Below are 8,973 nucleotides of genomic sequence, written 5' to 3'. Positions count from 1 at the left end.
GCCTTTGCTTTGGGTTTGATAAGTTTTTTTTTGTTTGTTTGTTTTGTTTTTTGCTGCCTGTCCCGTTTGGTTCTTTTGCCATCAGAATTATTGTCTGAAGGCAAAGAGAGAAGCCCAACGGAATTATTTTACCAAGTGGACCATCTCTGCCTTGCCTCATTGGTCCATTTGATTGACCTTGTTGTTATTATTTATTTATTCTATTTTCAGTTGTTACAGACGGGACAGAAAGTAACAGAAGATCAGATATCACCAAGTGAAACACTTAGCGAAGTCTGGCTCCTGTTCTTGTTGCTGTGAAAACTGTTTGCTAAGAAATTCTTACCTGTCTGTCCCTGTGACCAGGTTTGTGTGGAGATTGCCTGACACGGAGTAGTGAGCTGATTCTAGTTTGGATTTGGGAATGTGTGGATTCTATCTGAATTTTGTGGAAGCCTCAAGGAGACTGGACTGGTAGTGTGTTGACCCTTTTGACCTGTGTTCATCATCCAACATGTTAGCACTGTTGCCTCACAGCAAGAAGGTCCTGAGTTCAGTTCCACATCAGGCAGGGGTCTTTCTGTGTGGAGTTTGCAAGTTCTCCCCATGATGGTGTGGGTTCGCTCCGGGTACTCCAGCTTCCTCCAGTAGTCCAAAGACATGCAGTTAGTGGGGATAGGTTAATTGGAAACTCTAAATTGCCCATAGGTGTGAATGTGAGTGCAAATGGTTGTCCATGTGTTAGTCCTGCGACAGACTGGCGACCTGTCCAGGGTGTACCCTGCCTCTCGCCTCAAGACAGCTGGGATAGGCTCCAGCCTCCCTGCGACCGTGAAAAGGATAAGCGGCAGAGAATGGATGAACGGATGGTTTTAATCAAGTTAAGAACAACATTCAGATGAGGAAGGAGGAGAGCCGGCACTACATTTAGACTTCCATCATCAGTCACACTGTCAAGATCTGCCATTGAGCAACAGCAACAGTACTATTATAATTTTGTTTGTTTGTTTCTTTGGTTGGTTGGTTGATTATTTTTTTTACAACAATAATTGTCACTTAAATATAGAAATGGCAGACTACAGATACTTTAGACAACCACTGTCTTTGATAGGAAGTAATGCAGCGCCCTCTGCTGGTCAAACAAAATCAGTACAGTTTTGTTAAACTTTTTTTGTGTCTACATGTTTTAATTAAACTCCTTTTTTTTATTCTATTTAAAGATTTAATTAATAGTAATATCATTGTTTTTTTGTATTTAGAATCTCCACCAGTCATGATATTTTTACTGCAGTATTCAAACAGACAAAGCTTTCTTTTTGCAGATCCATCGGTTCTTCTCATTACAGCTCACTGATTTAAATCCTTGGTTTTGAACAGAGATTGCACAGTGACCATCAGAAGGACGCTGGTCGATCCAGGAGCTGAGGAAAGTAACAAATCTGCTCAAGGCTGATGGACACTGGTACACTGTAATTGATGTATCACAGATTTGGGAAATATTTTTAATTTATATTGATTCAAAGTGTCTCTTACCTAATAGTCATATTTCTTCCATCCAGCCACTTCCATTTCCCATCTTCAACTCTCAGACCAATCCAGTATCCTTTGTTTTCATTATATTTCCAGCTCTTTTCACTGACAGTTTTCTGAGGACAGAGAGAAAGTTGTCAGAGATATTTAAACACTTTGCTCTGAGAAAGCGTTCGATCTTAAGAAAATATATTTTTATTTAATGAAGTCTATAATAAAAAGTCCCACAGTTTTCTCAGTTTTCTTTACCATTTCTTCTTCATTAATCACAACAACCAAATCTGAACTCTTTCCTCTGCAGTCTTTTCGAGCTGCTTCCCAGGTTTTCCATTGATTACTGTCAGCATCATTTGTTGCATAGCAGCTGGACTCAACATGATCCCATCCCTTCTGACAAGGGTTACATTTTCTGTCTGCAAGGATAGAGCTCAGTTAATAAACATCACTGCATATCTATGTTAAATTTGGTATTTTTGTCCATATTTGGAACATACTGCTATTTTCTTTGGGACAGTAGGCATCAATGCTCCACTGAGCTCGACTAATATTGAGCTCGTTCCATGATATCATTATGTCACGTATTTGTTCTGTTAGATTTTCCTTCTCTGTCTCCAGCTCCTTATTCTGAGCCTCCAACTGCTCACTTTTCTCTCTAAGGCTGTGGTTTTCTGCAGTCAGGTTCATCACCTATTTTTCTAACATAGTAGAGTCTCATGTTAGGTCGCATCATACATGTTTTTTTCTTATGGATTGTCTTAAAAAACACTTTGGCTGCATTCACTGTTATTATAGAATATTGCTTATTATTGTATCTCAAATCACATATACACAGATTTTGTGTGAAATCATTTCAGTGTTGCATCTTTTTTTGTGGAAGGTTGACTCTAAAGATAAAAAACTAATCACAAAAATATTACATGTAGTCAAAAGTGTATTCATCAAAATGTATCTTTTGCATTTTTCTTTTCAGTAATTAGTTTTTTCCAGAAATGACCTTTTTTCCTTTTACAAATACAAACAGAAATTAGTATAAGTATGACTGTTAATTCATAAAAAGTGCTTTTATTTAAAATCTGCCTCAGCTCTAAAGTGAGTGCATGTGTAGACTGATCTTTTTCATACTTACGGTATACTGTGACTGCTATGATGCCCAACACCAAAATGACACAAAATGTGCCCAAACAACAGGCCAACTGCTGATAGTGATGACGTCTACTGCCTGATCTCTCATCAATCGAGAAGTCTACAAGACAAAAATATATTGCTTTACTTACTTTACATTCATTGCTTAATGAGTGTCATTATTGTTTATTGGTTATTAAAAGTTGCATACATTTCCAGAGAAAAAAATCTGAAAAAATAAGTATTTTGTTTAATCTTGCACTGCTCAAGCCTCATATAGTCTCTAAAATGCACATTTACACACAGTTTTTTTTAAAGTAAATAAATAATTTTCTGCCAATAAATAATCCAGTTTTAAACAGACATTTCTATAAATGGTAAATGGTAAAATTCAATGTGTGGTTAAAAAATAAGAGAGAAAAACTTGGAAAATTAATACAGAAAACTCCTTTACAGTGGTCGGTCCCTCGGTTATCGCGGGATTTACGTTCTAAAAATAACCCGCGATAAGTGAAATCATGGCAGCTGAAACCAAGTAGCCAACTTTATTTTTTACAATTATTATAGGTGTTTTACGGCTGTAAAACCCCTCACTACACACTTTATCCACTTTTCTCAGACACGCATGAACATTTTTACACTTTTCTCTCTTGTTTAAACATTCTCAAAGTTCAAACTGGTAGAAAAATAAGTCCAGTAGCCTATTATAGAATGAAACCAAGCCGCAGGTGCCTTTGACGGTGCAAACCGTTTCGTTAACATTGTTGTGTTTGTTGGAGAGAAAACTTATACAGTACAGCACTTCAGAGTCACACTGCTAGCGATCGAAGATTTATGTAAATTTGACAAGCTGAACGCATTCTGTACTGTACAGGAGACACGGCACGGCGGAGATTGATTTACAGTGGTCTACAGCCAATCAGGACGCAGAACACAATGCACTGTACGAAAAAAAGCATGCAAAATTGCACACACACACAAAAAATCCGCGAAACAGCGAAGTGAACCGCGTATTTTAAAACGGCACACTGAACCATATTTTTAAGTTTGGTTTTTTTTTTTTTTTTGGCACAATATAGGGCCTGCTCTCCCCTGTCTTTTACAATGAAAACCTCTATAGGGTGTACTCTCCTATCAACCCTTATGAACAGGAATGATAATAGCATGAATACACTTGTAAATGAATTTAGGAGTTAACTCGGGATGCTTTGTTTCTAATCATACAATCTGTTTAGGAAAGGCTTTCTGCTCATCTCCCCTTTGTAAGGCACAGAGGCTGATTAGTACTCATCACCACATCTTGTAGTAAAAGTTTTAGACATGATTACAGGTGGATTTGTGTTTTCTTTTTATTACTCACTGTTTGTGTCAGGAGTTTGTTCCGTTGTTTTATGTTTCACTTTCACGTCATCATAAATGGTTTCCTCCTCTTTTTTAACTGAAAGGTTTAAAGATTTATTAATATTCACAAATGATCAGAATATAGGAATTTATAGTGCCTATTTAGTAGTTCTTTTAACTTTCTTTTATTCATTCATACAACAAAAAAGATAAATGCAGCAGAAGATGTTCATATAGATATGTGTATAAATATACATTACCAACCATTTTATGATCTTTCTTTATTTTCATGATTATTTACATTGTAGATTCTAACTGAAGGAATCCAAACTATGAATGAACACATATGGAATTATCTAGTAAACAAAAAAGTGTGAAATAACTCAAAAATGTTTAATATCGTTGATCCTTTAGAATAGCCACCCTGTGCTTTGATTACTGCTTTGCACAGTCTTGCCATTCTCTCAATGAACTTCATGAGGTCGTCACCTGAAATGGACTTCCAGCAGTCTTGAAGCAATTCCCAGAGATGCTGAGCAATTGTTGGCCCTTTTGCTTCACTCTGCAGTCCATCTCATCCGGAACCAGCTCGGTTGGGTTTAGGTCAGGTGACTCTGGAGACCAGGCCATCTGGTGCAGCACTCCATCGCTCTCCTTCTTGGTCAAATAGTCCTTACACAGCCTGGAGGTGTGTTTGGGGTCAATGCTCTGTTGAAAAATAAATGATGCTCCAACTAAACGCAAACCGGATGTGATGTCATGTAGCTACAGGATGCTGTGATAGCCATGCTGGTCCAGTGTGGCTTCAATTTTGAATAAATCTCCAACAGTGTAGCCAACAAAGCAACCCTACACCATCACAACCTCAATTTGGACTCACCAGACCAAATCACAGGTTTCCACTGGTCTAATGTCCATTCCTTGTGTTTCTATTTGACCATAAAGGCCTGATTCACATTGTGTCCTCTGAACAGTGGATGTAGAGTTGTGTGTGCTACTGGAACTTTGTGTGGCATTTATCTGGGCTCTAATCTGAGGTGCTGTTAACTTGTGATTTCCGAGGCTGGTGACTTTGGATTTTTTTTGTCAAGAGACGTGATTCTTGGTCTTCCTTTCCTGGGGAGGACCTCATGTGAGGCAGTTCATCATACCGCTTGATGGTTTTTGCAAGTGCACTTCGGGACACATTCAAAGTTTGAACAAGGACTTTTCAGGACTGATTGACTTTTATTTCTTAAGTACAAATGAACCCTTACAAGGCACACCTGTGAAGAGAAAACTATTGCAGGGGATCATGAAGCTCATTGAGAGAAGGCCAAAGGTTTGCAGTGCTGCCAACAAAGCAAAGGGCGGCTCCTTTGAGGAATCTAAAATATAAAACATATTTAGACTTATTTACCAATTTTTTCTTTGCTTCATAATTCCATATGCTACATGCTTCATACATTTGATGTCTTCAGCATGTATCACAATGTATAAAGTAGTAAAAATAATGAAAAACCATTAAATGAGAAGCTGCGTCCAAACCTTTGACTGATAATAATTAATAAATCATTCTTCAGTTCTGGCTCCAACATTTATTTCTGTTTAATCTTTTATTTTTTCAACCAGCCCTGGACATTCACAAAATATATTTGTAAAGTTCCCAACCAGTCCACAGCCCCTCCAGCATAGCTCACATCAGTTATTGTATCTTGAAGTGGTAGGTGGTGTATTGAAATATTGAACCTTTATTTTGCAGTCAAATTCCTTCTAATGCTCTTTTTATTATTTGTATTTAACAGCTTTCTGCTCAGTGTAGCTGTAGTAAAAGTATCTGAAGTTAAACATCATGGAAATGCAACTAGTCTGCGTTACATAAGTAGTTGAAGAGATGGATGGACGGATGAAATAATATTGAAAATTCCAGTGGATTACAACTGGTAAAGTTCACAGAAGGCACACTCATTCTTAACGATTTATCACACTTTTTATTTACTTATTTAATTAAATACATCTAGCTATAAATTTTCTCCCATTTAGTCTATGTTTAGGGAGTGGGGCGGGGTTGTGGTTTTGGAAGCGATCCAAGCAGATACCCAGACCTCCCCCTCATCAGCCACCATCACAACCAGGATGCCTCAAAGTCAGATGCCCAAGCTATCAGTATTCTGATAGCTTGGGCATCTGAATGAATCATCTCAATATTCTGGTGCAAAACGTTTGGGATAGTTAGCTTAACATCTAACTTGGACCTGATTTCCACAAGCTTTTTTTCTAGCCTCTATTACTACAGAAAACACCAGTATAAAACATTGGTATTGTGTAAATTTGCACTGTTCTTCTCTTCTTGCAGTGTATTTGAAAAGCTTAAGTTACCTTGTGATCGGGATAGTTTCTTAGTGTTGAACGTGACTGAGGCATAGCTGACTTCTTCGTCTGCCATCCTTACAGTCTTGTTGAGCTTTAAGCGATTGTAGACAGAGAAATACTACCGTGTTACAGTCACAGAGCAAGTTGTTTCTTAACTCTGTCACACACATCTCTTTTAGCAACTTCTGCTTTTGGCTGACAAAATAAGCTGTCCATGTCTTTCACTTTTTTACACTTTATTAGGTACACTTTGCTAGTACCAGGTTCTTCATGGCGTAGATCCATCAAGGTGCTGGAAACATGACTCACAGATATTGGTTCATACCAGCATGATAGCATCAGCAGCACAGTTGCTGCAGATTTGATGGTATTTAATGAATCCATAAGATCTGTCTGATATCAGGTGCTTTGGCTCCTTTGTGAGTGGAACAGTTCCAAAATACTCCGAAAATAAGAGGGATGGAAAACAAGCAACTAGAAAAAACATGTAAACTAAAAAAAGAATGAGAAAAATGTCCTTTGGAGGTATTTTTCACAGAGTAATGTTTTATTTGATTATATTCAGCCTCTGATTTTGTCCACATAACATGAGGCACCATTGGCTTATCTAGATGTTTATAAATATAAAGCTCTAGATGTATACATGAGAAAGTCTGTAGGTCAATAACAACTGATAGCTTTTTACATCTAAAAAAAAAAAAAAACCCAAACGTATTATAATTTATACTAATGAAATAAACAGAAAGATATATACAAAACTAATATGGAAACTATTAAAAACTTGAAAATATAAAACAAACCAAAAGAAGTAAATTCACTCTGATAATGAACTGAAAATCAATGAACACAAACTGAAAAACAACATGTGTAAAATGCACAACATGAGACTCATTTCATAAGCTGGACTTCTCGTTCCTGGCTGCAGCTCTGTGACTGAGCCAAATGTAGGGGCCAGCCCTTCCTCTACCTCATCTTGATCAAACATGTTACAACAGCTTAAACAGTGTTGTTTTTGGCCTAAAGAGAAGAATTCGACATCAATCTGACAACACGATTTAATATAACAGAATAAAACTCAAAATACAGATATATAAGAATAACTATCACCACAACATGAAAATATCAAAAGGCATAATAAAAAGCATCAATGCTATTGATTAATGGTGTTTGTTCAGTGGTTGAAGATCATTTGTCAAGACAGTTTCCATATTAATGATAAAGAAACTGACCGCACAGCCATTGTTCGCTAGTGGTGCTAGTTTCAGTCAATGTGCAAATGTAAAAGGTCGGGGAAACCTGCAGTCAGCTGAGACTGAAGATGTCACTTGGATAAGTGATGAAAGGTTTCTCCCACTGAAAACGTGATGTCCAGATTAGAGCAGGGCGATATGACCAAAAATATTTATCACGATATACATTTGAAAATTTGCAATAACGATATAACTGACGATATAATTGATACTAGACAAAATACTTTACAACTCCACAACTTTATTAGTGCAAAAAACCTCATCAATGTATTTTCACTTAAACAAGCAGCTATTTTTTATGTGCATTAAAGTTATATAAAAATTTAACAGTGCAAATGCAAATTCCTTGCTGACAGTTTAACCAAAAGGCATTTCCAGTGGAAATTGGCCGACACATCCTCAGCATAACCATGTATAATATCCACAAAACTTAAAAAGAGGTTATACACACACAATACGGTAATATTATGTTGAAGCACAGTACGTATCACTCCGCGAGGCTCCTGCCTACGATAGCCGTAATGCTCTGACAATCCATCAAGCGTGCAGCTTCGTAGCTTAGCAAGGTCGTACTGAAACATCTGAAAGATTTTCGAGCACCGTGTACCACATAAAATCATTTCGAGGTCAGTAAACACAACCAGAATTCATACATAAGGCACACGGGATTATAAGGGGCACTGTCGATTTTCAGAAAAATCAAAGGATTGATTTTAAGTGTGCCGTATTTTCCAAACAACAGGGTAATAACACGGCCCGCTAGCATGCGCTACCAAAAACAGTGCTTTGTTGTGTATCTGACAGACGAAAGCTAAACCAGTTCCACACCACTGAAGTTGCAGCATTTTTACAAACCAGTTCTGGTTCATCCGTTTCATTTAACGATCCACTTTCGCTCTTCTCATTCTGCGTCGCTGCCATATGCATATGTAAACAAAGGCACTGCGCATGCGCGTTTTACCCATATTCTATCGCGATATTTCATTTTCCTAACGTTGCCCAAAATTACACCGGTATTACCGTGAACGGTATGATATAGCCCAGCCCTATTCTTACCTGATGCATGCTATAACTTTCAGCAAAACTGAACTAAAATTTGTTAACAAGCTTACCAAATAAGAAATGTTTTGTGAATTTTCTTTGCAGAGCGACTGGAAAGCCGGCTGTTATCAAAGCCCACATGCCCTAAAAAGGAGGGCGCGCTGGCCAGTAATGAGTTTATCACTAAGTTTAAGATAAGAGTTGATCAGAATAGAGGCGATGATGAAAGTCTGGAGCATCAGTTGGAGGCTGCCAACCTGTCTGATGAATCGTTCGAGGCCCAGACAGAAGTCAACGGACAAATATGATCACAGACATTTTAAAAACGCGAGTTGAGAGTTAAGGGGGAAAAATATTG

The 8,973-nt window shown here is 37.6% G+C and overlaps 1 protein-coding gene across 2 annotated transcripts; it reads right to left on the bottom strand.

Annotated features, from left to right (window-relative positions):
- Positions 1–833: 833 nt before the first annotated feature.
- Positions 834–6,427, bottom strand: LOC100703051 (C-type lectin domain family 17, member A). 2 transcript variants are annotated; one of them, XM_025911868.1, is made up of 7 exons: positions 6,331–6,427; positions 3,992–4,069; positions 2,636–2,752; positions 2,004–2,204; positions 1,759–1,922; positions 1,513–1,625; positions 834–1,400 (listed from the first exon to the last, which is right to left on the bottom strand). In XM_025911868.1, the coding sequence occupies exons 4-7, from the start codon at positions 2,191–2,193 to the stop codon at positions 1,274–1,276; spliced, it is 594 nt and encodes a 197-aa protein (XP_025767653.1). In that variant the 5' UTR covers positions 2,194–2,204; positions 2,636–2,752; positions 3,992–4,069; positions 6,331–6,427; the 3' UTR covers positions 834–1,273. The 2 variants fall into 2 exon arrangements, with proteins under 2 accessions (XP_025767653.1, XP_025767652.1); XM_025911867.1 differs by lacking the exon at positions 2,004–2,204 and having other exon boundaries at positions 6,331–6,421.
- Positions 6,428–8,973: the final 2,546 nt, after the last annotated feature.

This window comes from Oreochromis niloticus, linkage group LG11 (assembly GCF_001858045.2).
Source record: "Oreochromis niloticus isolate F11D_XX linkage group LG11, O_niloticus_UMD_NMBU, whole genome shotgun sequence".
In the NCBI taxonomy this organism is placed as follows: Eukaryota; Metazoa; Chordata; class Actinopteri; order Cichliformes; family Cichlidae; genus Oreochromis; species Oreochromis niloticus.
The sequence above is the reverse complement of the archived record's forward strand: the minus strand, read 5'-3'. Positions and strand labels throughout refer to the sequence as shown.

Bases quoted from the DNA above. Each gene is read 5' to 3' on its own strand.
- LOC100703051 (XM_025911867.1), bottom strand. From the start codon at position 6,397: ATGGCAGACGAAGAAGTCAGCTATGCCTCAGTCACGTTCAACACTAAG. The intron at 2,753-3,991 runs GTGAGTAATAAA...TTTGTCTTGTAG, and splicing joins ACAAACTCCTGACACAAACA to ACTTCTCGATTGATGAGAGA. The intron at 1,626-1,758 runs GTAAAGAAAACT...CTCTGTCCTCAG, and splicing joins TGATTAATGAAGAAGAAATG to AAAACTGTCAGTGAAAAGAG.